The sequence below is a fragment of the Pan troglodytes genome, chromosome 7 (assembly GCF_028858775.2).
Source record: "Pan troglodytes isolate AG18354 chromosome 7, NHGRI_mPanTro3-v2.0_pri, whole genome shotgun sequence".
NCBI lineage: Eukaryota > Metazoa > Chordata > Mammalia > Primates > Hominidae > Pan > Pan troglodytes.
In genome coordinates this window covers 78,770,338-78,782,852 of record NC_072405.2, presented here as the reverse complement: position 1 = coordinate 78,782,852, position 12,515 = coordinate 78,770,338, and the positions used below count along the sequence as shown (strand labels likewise).

Genomic DNA, 12,515 nt, shown 5'->3' with positions numbered 1-12,515 from the left:
TGCAGTGGTCCAAGATTGCGCTGCTGTACTCCAGCCTGGGCGACAGAGCGAAACTCCATCTCAGAACACACACACACACACACACACACACACACACACACACGAAAGATTTGCATGTGACCTCTCAAAACTCACTCTTTCTTGGGCAATGGAGAGTTAATTGTGGATCATGGGAGATCACGAAGTCAAAAGAGTTGAGAATTGGGTAAGAAACACACTAGACAGGCTGGGCGCGGTCGCACGTGCCTGTAATCCCAGCACTTGGGGAGGCTGAGGCAGGTCGATCACCTGAGGTCAGGAGTTCAAGACCAGCCTGGCCAACATGGTGAAACCCCATCTCTACTACAAAAAATTTGCCGGGCATGATGGTGGGCGCCTGTAATCCCAGCTACTCGGGAGGCTGAGGCAGGAGAATTGCTTGAACCCGGAAGGTGGAGGTTGCAGTGAGCTGAGATCATGCCATTGCACTCCAGCGTGGACAACAAGAGTGAAACTCAGTCTCAAAAAAAAAAAAAAACAGACACACTAGACAGTCCATGCTCATTAGCCCTAGGGGAGGTTATGAAGGACTGTGTAGAATTTATGGTTTCTCCTCTTTCTGTAGCTCCTGGTGGTATTCAGATTATTGATGGCAACCTGATAACCAAACCTGAGGAAGTCATGATTAAGCACGCACATAATTTCCATTCTCAGCCCTAATTTTTAAAAATATTTTATTTCTATCATTGATGGTTAAGAACTTTTTCTTTTAAATGTGCTATTTCAGACTATGTTTATATAATTCAGGAAAATAAAGTACTTGATGTTATGTAATAAGTTACTATAATTTGTAATATCTTAGTATTAAATTTAATAGCGTTAAATTATAGGTTGTCAGTGTGATGCTGGTCTAGTGCTTAGTACACAATAAATTCTTGTCAACTAGCTATAAAAATCATATCAAATCCAAATATGTCTAGAATTTAAAGAAGCTGTACTTTGAAAAGTAAGCAGGGTCCTACAGCTTTAATTTAATACTGCTTTAGGCAACAGAGTTCACACTTAAAATTTTTAACTTCTAAGGAGAGTAACCACTTTTAATCTAATTCTAATCCTAGGAAAGCCCAGTTAAGAAGTGATGTTCTAATATCCAAACCACGTATGTATAGGTTTGGTGATATATGTAAGAGATGTTAATAGCTTCATAGCTGTGAGAAAGCAGTACTCCTAAGTCTGAATATTATAACGTGAAAAAAATACTGGTTTAATTAGCAAATACAGTTATATATTTGAAATTACTATTGGGAGCCAGACACGGTGGCTCATGCCTGTAATCCCCGCACTTTGGGGGGCCAAGGCAGGAGGATCACTTGAGGCAAGAAGTTTGAGACCACCTTAGGCAATATAGTGAGACACTGTCTCTACAAAAAAATTTTAAAATTAGCCAGACCTGGTGGTACTTACCTGCAGTCCTAGCTACTCAGAAAGCTGAGGCAAGAGGATCTCTTAACCTCTTCTTAAGCCCAGGAGTTAAAAGCTGCAGTTAACTACAATTGTGCTGCTACACTCCAGCTGGCACAACAGAGTGAGACCCTGTATTAAAAAAAAAAAAAGGCTGGGCACAGTGGCTCAGGCCTGTAATCCCAGCACTTTGGGAGGCCGAGGCAGGCGGGTCACATGGTCAAGAGATCGAGACCATCCTGGCCAACATGGTGAAACCCCGTCTCTACTAAAAATACAAAAATTAGCTGGGCGTGGTGGCACAGCTGTAGTCCCAGCTACTCGGGAGGCTGAGGCAAGAGAATCACTTGAACCCTAGAGGCAGAGGTTGCAGTGAGCCGAGATCGGGCCACTGCACTCCAGCCTCGCAACAGAGCGAGACTCCGTCTCAAAAAAAAAAAAGAAAAAAAGAAAGAAAAAATTAGCCGGGCATGGTAGTGCACGCCTATAATCCCAGCTACTTGGGAGGCTGAAGCAGGAGAATCTCTTGAACCTCGGAGGCAGAGGTTGTAATGAGCCGAGATCGTGCCATTGCACTCTAGCTTGGGCAACAAGAGCGAAACTCTGTCTCAGAATAAAAAAAGAGAGAGAGAGAATGAATGAATGAATGAAATTACTGTTGGTGAGGAAGGTATATGGTAAATAATATACATGTGTTTGTTTTGTTTTGCAAGATCGTCAAGAATTAGAGACCAGTTGATTAGATCACACATCTATGCTTTGGGGTGCTGCATGTGTTTTTTGTCTGTGATTTTGTCTTTTATCTAGGTAGTTGGTCCCTGACATGCATACCTTTGTCATTTTACAGACATTGTCCCTAAACACTACTGTTAATATTATTTTCCATTATCCTATATTAACCTTCAATTTTCATTTGTTTTCTCCTTAGCTTTTAATAACCCACGACCAGGGCAACTGGGCAGGTTATTGCCAAACCAGAATTTACCACTTGACATCACATTGCAAAGCCCAACTGGTGCTGGACCTTTCCCACCAATCAGAAACAGTAGTCCCTACTCAGTGATACCTCAGCCAGGAATGATGGGTAATCAAGGGATGATAGGAAACCAAGGAAATTTAGGGAACAGTAGCACAGGTAAGGGGTCAAATGCACTGTTACTTTATTGGTGGGTTATTTAATTTAATGGTGTATTTATCCACATCAAACTAGTAGAATTTTTCAAGTGAACTTTTTATGTTAGAAAATAACATCTGAAAGTGAGAAAATTCTACAGATTTTCACTGTGAGAATGGCATGTGGGAAAGCCTTTGGGTGAGCTAACCATTTAATTCTGTGATTGTTACTTTTATGAGGTTTCCAACCATTAATCCTATAGCTGAGACTTATTTCACTTCTATCCCAGTTACTGTTCTAGGCATTGCAGGGTATATATAAAATTACTCCAGGGATAATTTACTGATACCTCAAAAACTTATGGATTGATTATTTGTGTTTGGAGAATTTCAGAATAAGAGCTTAAAATTCAACCAACCTTTTATACTTCTAGGTGATAAAATTCTTATTTCAAAAAGTACTAATTAAAAATAAAGAACTTTAAACAGTAATATGCCTGGCCTAATAGCTTTCAGATCTGGTCCCCAGCTCCCTTTTGAAGATGTAGGAAGTTGCCTGTGATCAGGTTTGGACGTTGACCTGCTATAATTGCAGGTGTCTGGCAATTTGCCTAGGCACATTTCCTAGGTAGTAGTCACTGTCTCAGTGGCCATTATATTCCCAAGCTTATATCCAGTTCAGATTGGAAGTCACTGCAGTAGCACTGATTGCTGTTGCCACCACATCCACATCCTGTACCCTGTGACATATTTTTATTATGGATATAGCAGGATGCTGTTTTCTAATGCAAAGCTGCTCACAGTTTATAGCTTTCTTCCTCTGTCTCAATGAGTCACTAGAAACAAAGGCATGGAAAGAAATCTTGTAAGAAGAACTTATAGTGGTAGGTGTTTTAACTGTTGGTATTTTATTTTTAGCCAAGCCTGTATCCCTATACACACATTGAGTGCTGTTTACACAGTTAACTGAATATAAGAGTTCAATTTAAGGGGAAGAAGTAGATTTTTAACTTTCTATTGTTTATAAGGAATTCATGGCAACTGTGAACTGTGCTGTATTAAGGTAACTTTTTCCTTCAGCAAATATTTATTGGGTGCCTGCCACATATGTCATGCACTGACTGCTTCACTAATTATATAGTCATATTCATTTCATTAAATATTCAGTAAACAAAGATTAATTTAAAATTTAAGATAAATAAAATATTGATTTATATAAAGTTCTATAAGAGAAAAAGGAGCCATGATTTATTAAGGCTTACCAGCAGAATACAAGAAGATATGAGTTCTTGTAGGAATCTTCTGCAGGAATTTGAGAATAGGCCTGTATTAAAATCCGAGCAGCCGAGAGAGCACTGGTGTCCAGCCTGTGAAGATCATACAGTACCCTCACGCTGTTTAAAAAAACAGACTAGGCCAGGCATGGTGGCTCATGCCTGTAATCCCAGCACTTTGGGAGGCCAAGGCGGGTGGATGACAAGGTCAGGAGTTCGAGACCATCCTGACCAACATGGTGAAACCTCATCTCCACTAAAAATACAAAAATTAAATGGGTGTGGTGGCGTGCACCTGTAATCCCGGCTACTCAGGAGGCTGAGGCAGGAGAATCACTTGAACCCAGGAGGCGGAGGTTGTAGTGAGCCGAGATCATACCACTGCACTCCAGCCTGGGCAACAGAGCGAGACTCCATCTCAAAAAAAACAAAAACAAAAAAAAAAAACACAGACTGAGAGGGACTTTCCCAGTTATCATTGCAGTAATATTGTTGAATTATGGATCATTCTCTTTTTTGCTTTCTAGACTTCCTATAATCTTGTCATATTATTTAGATAACAGATTTTAAAAAAAATAAAATCCCTTTTTCCCATAATATTTTTCTATAGTTCAAATCTAATTCTAAAATGGTTTTTAAAATATGTGTTAATAGAATACCCTTCTAACTTTTTATTTTAGTTTATTTTTGAGACAGAGTCTTACTCTGTCACCCAGGCTGGAGTGCAGTGGCTCAATCACAGCTCACCATAGCTTCAACCTCCCAGGCTCAAGTGATCCTCCCACCTCAGCCTCCTGAGTAATTGGGACTACAGGCATCTGCCACCACGCCTGGCTAATTTTTGTATTTTTTATAGAGATGAGGCTTCCCCATGTTGCCCAGGCTGACCTCGAATTCCTGGGCTCAAGCAATCTGCCCACCGCAGCCTCCCTAAGTGCTGGGATTACAGACATGAGCCACCGCGCCTGGCCTCTTAACTTTAAAATCTAACTGACTACCTTTCACCCTTAATCATCACAGCACATTCTCATTTCGTAAGTGAAGAAACGCCCACAATGCATGTTCATTTGTTAAATATACCCCATTTTTAGTTGTTTATCGTAATTAAAGAAAATGAAAGCAGCCATATATTTGAAAGCAGAACCTTCATGTATCCATCATTAAACACTTCAAAATGAAGAGACCTCATTTGAAGAGTTTTCCCTTTAGAATATCAAGTCTTAGCAAATGTTTGGCCATTATCAGCATCCTGGGGGCCAGGACAGGACAGAGCAAACACAGTCCTGCTTAGCAGCGTTACGCTCTTATGTGTGGTCAGATAACTGTTAACACCTCAAAAAGGAAGGGATTTTTACAAATCTGTCCTAACCCATTCTAGGTCTGTATAGTCAGGAATACAGTGGATACAAGGCAAGGAACTCCCTTGCCTTGGCTATGAAGAACTACAGTAAATATCAGAAAGATCTATAAGTTCTCCATTGCTTAGAGGCTACTCTTGGTCAGTTTTGAAGTATACCCTGAAGGAGACTTGAGGATAAAGTCTCATATAGACTTCAAGATATCTTCTATGATTATCGTTTATAATGAGAGTATTGATTATCAGTTTTTACCTTATTCCTCTTGGCCTCTACCTCCCTTTTGGAAAGTAAAGCATTGACGTGTATATCAGCTAATGTGATTCACTTCCTGAGGAAGGAAGTTGGGGTTATCCACACGCCACGGCACCTGTTTCTAAGTACAAATGGGAACAATTTTAATAGCTGTTCTAAACTATAAAGAGCGGCAGGTCCATGTTATGAAAACTATGTAGTGATTGCCAATTGTTATTTCTTAGCCAAGGTCCCACATCTGCCCAATGAGAACATTAGCTATTGGCTAAGTGTGAATTAGAGAATGATTATTTTGTAGGGTAAGATCATCTGGTGTTCATACATGCTAAATATGTTTTCAGTTACTGCATCTCTCAGTTTTCTTTGGCTTGCATGCAGGAATGATTGGTAACAGTGCTTCTCGGCCTACTATGCCATCTGGAGAATGGGCACCGCAGAGTTCGGCTGTGAGAGTCACCTGTGCTGCTACCACCAGTGCCATGAACCGGCCAGTCCAAGGAGGTATGATTCGGAACCCAGCAGCCAGCATCCCCATGAGGCCCAGCAGCCAGCCTGGCCAAAGACAGACGCTTCAGTCTCAGGTCATGAATATAGGTAAGGTGGCTCTAGTGCTGTTTGCTTTTAACTTTTATGCTCTCTTAGAAAAGAGAGCTTCATAAGTTCTTTCAAGACATGCTTCTTATGGGCATTTTAGATAATCCTCCCATGAAGCTGCCGTAAGTGGGATTTTGCTGGAACTCTGTATGGAATTAGAATCTCAAAAGTTCTCCAGTCATATAAGAGACCCAACTACCTTTGAGATGTTTTATTTTTACTAAATTACCTAATTTCAACTTTGGGGAAGAAATGAATTATAATGTCACACTATTAATAAAGAAATAGGCCAGGCACGGTGGCTCACGCTTGTAATCCCAGCACTTTGGGAGGCCGAGGCAGGAGGATCACTTGAGGTCAGGAGTTCGAGACCAGCCTGGCCAACATGGTGAAACCCCATCTCTACTAAAATTACAAAAATTAGCTGGGTGTGGTGGTGGGCACCTGTAACCCCAGCTACTCAGGATGCTGAGGCAGGAGAATCACTTGAACCCGGGAGGTGGAGGGTGCATTGAGCCAAGATGACACCACTGCACTCAAGCCTGGGCAGCAGAGCAAGACTCTGTCTCAAAAAAAAAAAACAAAAAAAAAACTTAGGTGGTACAGCAGTAGTTTCTAACGCTGTGTGATCATCAGAACAATATCAGGAACTTCAAATGCAGATTCCTGGGCCACCACCTAGACTACTAAATCAGACTATCCCAGGCCCTCACTGAAGGTTGCAAGGTCTTACAGAACATCTCACAGAATGTGAGGATTACTAGAATTCTATTTGGAGACAGTTCACATATTATTAAAATTGATGGTCTGATACATCATATGATGCCATTTATATGAAATGTCCAGAATGAGCAAATCTGTAGAGACAGAAAGTAAAGTAGTGGTTACCTAGGGCCAGGAGTTGTGGGGAGGGGCTCAGGTAGGAAGTAGGGAGTGACTCCTAATGAGTAATGGGTTTCTTTTTGGGGGAATGAAAGTGTTCTGAAGTTGATTGTGGTGTGATGGTTGTACAACTCTGAATATACTAAAACTCATTGTACACTTTAAATAGGTGAATTGTATGTTATGTGAATTATCTCTCAAAGCTGTTATATTTTAAAAATTAATGGTCTGTACAACTCATACTTGAGATTATTTCCTTTATCATTGACATGTTAGCCCTCCTCTTGTACATTAGCATAATTCCAATAAGTTAATGTTTATGTTCTTTTCATATACTTAGATATTGCACAATGAGGAAGAGCTAAATAATTCACAAAAAGATGCCAGGCACTGTGGGAGGCTGAGGTAGGCAGATCACCTGAGGTCAGGAGTTTGAGACCAGCCTGGCCAACATGGTGAAACCCGGTCTCTGCTAAAAATACAAAAATTAGCCGGGGGTGGTGGCGCATACCTGTAATCCCAGCTACTCAGGAGGTTGCGGTAGGGAAATCGCTTGAACCCGGGAGACAGAGGTTGCAGTGAGCTGTGACTGCAACACTGCATTCCAGCCTGGGCAACAGAGTGAGACTCCTCCTCAAAAAAAAAAAAAAGATGGCCAGCGTTGTTTTGACAAGACAGTGTAGAATTTTCATCCTAACTTGGCATTAGTTTTCTTACCTATTTAATTGTTCAGCATATTTTGGCTTATTGTTTCTCAGAGATGGCATTTATATTGCCTTACTACATTGAATATACTTAATGAGTGATTCTCAAACATAAATTTGTATAATTTGACAGCACGAAAAATGCTAAAAACTGATTTCTGTGCAAAATTAAATGAGAAATTTAAAAATATTTATTGATTAAAAATCATAATAGTGAGTACCTTATATCCAGAAATGTAATTTATTCTCAGTCTTCACTGAAGAGCATCTGGCTCTTGAGCTGGAAATATGGCTCTATAAGCTTTCTTGTATAGCTGAGTTTCTCTGATTTTTAATAAACTCCAAAAGCTATTAATTCAACAGAAAATTATCTTTTGGAATGGAATACAGGTCTACAGATAATGATGATAATATAATTTTTAAAAGCTCATCTCATCCATTGGCTTTAAAGCCTTACGAAGAACTTCAGAGAAAGAGTGCTTGTGGGCTGTCTTGGCCTCCTTTCTGCTCTGCTCTTTCTCTGGTAGGGGAGCCAGCTGAAGTACAGTTAGTCGACGTTCAGGAGCCAGCAGTCTCGACATGGTGCAGCACCCTGATTCCCAGTCAAAGAGTCTGCAAGGCCAAAACTATTTTCATACTAATCCTAAAACACTGTTGGCTTCTTCACTCTTATTATCGCCCAAGCGTTATGGTAGAGTTTTCCAGAAATTTTACATGCTATATGATATCACAGAAGATGAAATGCAAAAACAGAGGATTTCACTCTATTCCATTAACCCAGGCATTAAAGCTATTTGCAGAAATGTAAAACGATGCCAATAAAAGAATTTTTTTAATTTTGCAATCAAAAATCTTATTTCTTCCGCTTACTTGGATCTAGAAAAAAATCTTTTAACATATAATTCATTTATTGTGATTTTTAAATGAATCTACACTTTTTTCTGTTTTCTCAATTTCAATTTCCAGTACAGTAAATATCAGTAAGATATAACACACATGAATAAAAACTTTTTTGAGTATTTAAAGTCTTAAATGCTAAAGGTTTAGAACTGCTTGTCTAGATATTCTCTGAAATGGCTTTCATATTTATTGACTTCTATTTCAGAATCAGAATTTTATCTTCTTATATTCACCTAGTTAATTATTACTGCTTCTGTGTTTTCCCTTTTTCATAAACCAGACATTTCACTTTATATTACATAGCAGAAATAAATGCTTCCTTGATTAAAGATGTAAGATTTTTTTCTTCTCCCTTTCTAGGGCCATCTGAATTAGAGATGAACATGGGGGGACCTCAGTATAGCCAACAACAAGCTCCTCCAAATCAGACTGCCCCATGGCCTGAAAGCATCCTGCCTATAGACCAGGCGTCTTTTGCCAGCCAAAACAGGTGAGTCCTGAGCACCTAGGGTAGCCAGTTATTTTATACCTGTCCAGAAATTAATCTTTTCCTTTTGAGTAGTCGGTGCCTGACCAGTTTTCATTTATTGGTACTATATTATCTACTGTGCAGTGCATGAAGAGGAGGGGTGAATCCAGAAATCAGTATGACCTAGGACATGCCTTTAAAGGAGTTACAAATTAAATGGAAAATAAAATATGTATGCTGATAACTGTAATATTGAGGTAGTGTGTGGTATAAAAATCATAAGCCATGTTTCAGAAGATCATCCAACCAGGATGCTTGGAGAAGCCTTCAGAATCTTGAAGAAAAGGTCTCATTTCAGATGGCAGACATGACAGGAAGCCAGTCCAGCTGGTAAAAGCTGCATATCACAGGGCCAGAGTAAGGATTGCTGTGAGTAGAATTGAGGCAGTGGGTGACAGAGGAAGAACCTCAGGCAGGCGGTGTGGCTCGTCCCAAACTGGCTGCCAAGGGCAGTGGTAGGCGCACACTGTGTAGACAGGGAAGCATGCCCCAGCTAGATAGCCATTGCTGTCGCACTTGGAGCTGCTGTCATACTTGGAGGTGGTGGTTTCTCACAGTCCATCTTGTTCTTTGATTCTTGTTTCATGACATCAGTGAATGGTAGGCTATTTCTAGATACGTTTATTTGATATGTTAGAAACCCACCCATTTCCATGGAAACTTGAATATAACACAGGACAAATGTATAATAATTAAATCCACCACCTGATAGTTGTTTCTGGATGAAATGTCAAAGATTAGTTTTTAGAAAGAACTAGACCCAAAATTAGGATTTTTAGTGTTGCCCAAACAGGAGGAGAGTTCTCTTAAAACAAAAATGGAGCTAGACGCGGTGGCTCACGCCTGTAATCCTAGCACTTTGGGAGGTTGAGGCGGGCAGATCACCTGAGGTCAGGAGTTTGAGACCAGCCTGACCAACGTGGAGAAACCCTGTCTCTACTAAAAATACAAAAAAACTTAGCTGGGTGTGGTGGCACATGCCTGTAATCCCAGATACTCGGGAGGCTGAGGCAGGAGAATCGCTTGAACCCGGAAGGCAGAGGTTGTGGTGAGCTGAGACCGCACCATTGCACTCCAGCCTGGGCAACAAGAGCGAAACTCCAGTAATAGAGTCAGCATGTTAAGTTTGCTGTGCAAGTGTCTGTGACTCAGCACTGCCCTAGCATGTTGTTGTTTCTGTTACCATCAGTTAGGTTTTTTGCATAAGCAATGTGTGGACAAAACATTTTCATTACGTTTAAAGTTATTTCAGTTTTTCTAGCCACTCTCACATTTTTATTTTAAATAATTCAGTGTGGAAGAAACTTACTACCAGCTTTATGGTAATCTTACTGTCATAGAAAATCAGAAGTAATGGGTAATAAAGTTTCTAACCATGTCTCTCTTTTGAAATAAAAGAAGAGCAGTGCTTTTTAAAAATCCCCTTTATAAGCATCACAGTTAATATTTAGAAACCAGGTTTTTTAATGTTTTATGAATCCAGCATCAGTTTATGTATACATTTCAAAAAGATAGCAGTTTAGCCCTTAAATCTGTAACATTCACATATTCGTGTATTTATAGCTAATTTCCACTTTTAGTTCCATTATGGGTTTTTGGGTTTTTTTTTTTCCTTCATTCATCTGGTATATAAAAGAGATCTTTATAATATAGCCAAAAATTTATAGATGACTTTTTAAAGATATCTGTTGGTTTTATTAAAGGGGTTTTCTCTTGAAATACAATAGCTGTCTTTCATGAAAGACTTCCTTTTGCATTAAGTTCACAATTTGGTGGATTTTTGTTTGGTTTTTTTGTTTTGAGACAGAGTCTCACTTTGTTGCCCAGGCTGGAGTGCAGTGGTGTGGTCTCAGCTCACTGCAACCTCCACCTCCTGGGTTCAAGTGATTCTCCTGCCTCAGCCTCCTGAGTAGCTGGGATTACAGGTGCCCAGCTAATTTTTGTATTTATAGTAGAGACAGGCTTTTGCCGTGTTGGCCAGGCTGGTCTCGAACTCCTGACCTCAGATAATCCACCTGCCTCAGCCTCCCAAAGTGCTGGGATTATAGGTGTGAGCCACCGCGCCCAGCCTAAGTTCACAATTTTAATTTGATTTTCCCCTGTTTGAAATGTATCTCTAAGTAAGGTTTCTTTTGTTGACTATTTCTCATCATTCAGTAGCTGCTGCTTTTTTGCAGAATTTTGAAAATACTTTTGAAAAGTGAAGAAATGGTAATGTTATGGTTTCTCAATCAAGTGCTGAGAATTTGACCTAATTCTCCTTCTTAGTCCCGTACTTAATGACCTACTAGTCCATAAATAAACATGTAGACTTTAAGGTATGGGATTTCCATTGATTATGGATCTCTCTCTGCTTGTTTATTAGTTATTATTTTGCACCAGCCTGGGGCCTGTGTGTGTTTTTCCCTTTATTACCCTGAATTCTATTCTCGTCTTAATATTATATTTATCTGTCAGATGCTGTCTAGGTTGTAACTATATGTAATTGCCCAAAACATAGGAAAATAATTTCTTCATTGTGTTAGTGGCCATTTATAAAGTTCGGATTGGGAGTCTGGATCAGTGTTTTTTCTGTAAGCAAGCATATTATGACATCTCTAAGGGAAGTGATATCATTCATGCCCAAATTTGTAACACCAAGCCACAAGGCAGTATGTATTTCTGAATATAAAAGTGGTTTTTAATGTATTGTAGCTCAGCCAAATCAGGAACCTTTTGTTTTCATCCACTAGAAACTTACTGCACCTATACTGTGTTTATGTTCAAGCACTGGGCCAAAAAGAGGTAGAGGATGCAATGCTTGCCCCGTGTGAGCATGGTGTGAAGTTGCGTTTTTAACATAAATTGTTAGTATCAATTCAGCATAGCACAGTAAGTGGTTTAATGCTGAGAGGAGAAAGCGGGGCAGTCTATGAGGAGATGGGTGGCACCCCAATGGAAAATAGACCCTCAGCTGGAGAAGAGCGTGGGAAGGATGGGGTAAATGTCAAGGTCTTGGTTTTCTGGTGGTATGTGTAGCATCTTTTGGAGAAAGATCAGCTGCCCGTGGTAGCTGGAGCTCACAGGGAAGGCATGAACATTAAGTTTGGGAAGGTTAGGCGTTACCCACCACCACTACCACCCTATTCCAGGGGCGTTTTCCTGGGAGAGCTGAAGAACCACATAAGAATTCTGAGTAGGGCCTGTTTGCTCAGTAAAGTGTGCTTTGGGAATGGGAACCTGAGAGCATCATATTAGAATTAGAGATACCATGCAAGCAGGAAAGTTGTTGGGAAAGTGTCCCGAGAGTCCCAACTTGTGTTGAAGAGGGCCTTGACCAAAGTGGGACGGTCTGGAGGCACTGTTTAACTTTTTAATCTCTGCATTTATTTGGGGTTTTTTTAATTAAAAAAGAAAAGCATGTAACAAAAAGTGATTTTATGATGTAGGAAATTGTTTAAATTCAAATGATTGTTTTAGTTGTTTGTTA

At 40.0% G+C, this 12,515-nt stretch overlaps 1 protein-coding gene across 38 annotated transcripts in view; it reads left to right on the top strand.

Annotated features, from left to right (window-relative positions):
• The window catches only part of NCOA2 (nuclear receptor coactivator 2), a 297,091-nt gene that overhangs the window by 259,458 nt on the left and 25,118 nt on the right, over positions 1-12,515 (top strand). For 33 of the 38 annotated variants that reach the window (XM_054656809.2, XM_063817157.1, XM_063817184.1 and 30 more), the window contains 3 exons: positions 2,369-2,575; positions 5,816-6,031; positions 8,878-9,007. In XM_054656809.2, the coding sequence (XP_054512784.1) occupies positions 2,369-2,575; positions 5,816-6,031; positions 8,878-9,007 (553 nt within the window). The remainder of the gene's footprint in view (positions 1-2,368; positions 2,576-5,815; positions 6,032-8,877; positions 9,008-12,515) is intronic. The other 5 variants (XM_063817177.1, XM_016959559.3, XM_063817175.1 and 2 more) reach the window with 1 other exon arrangement.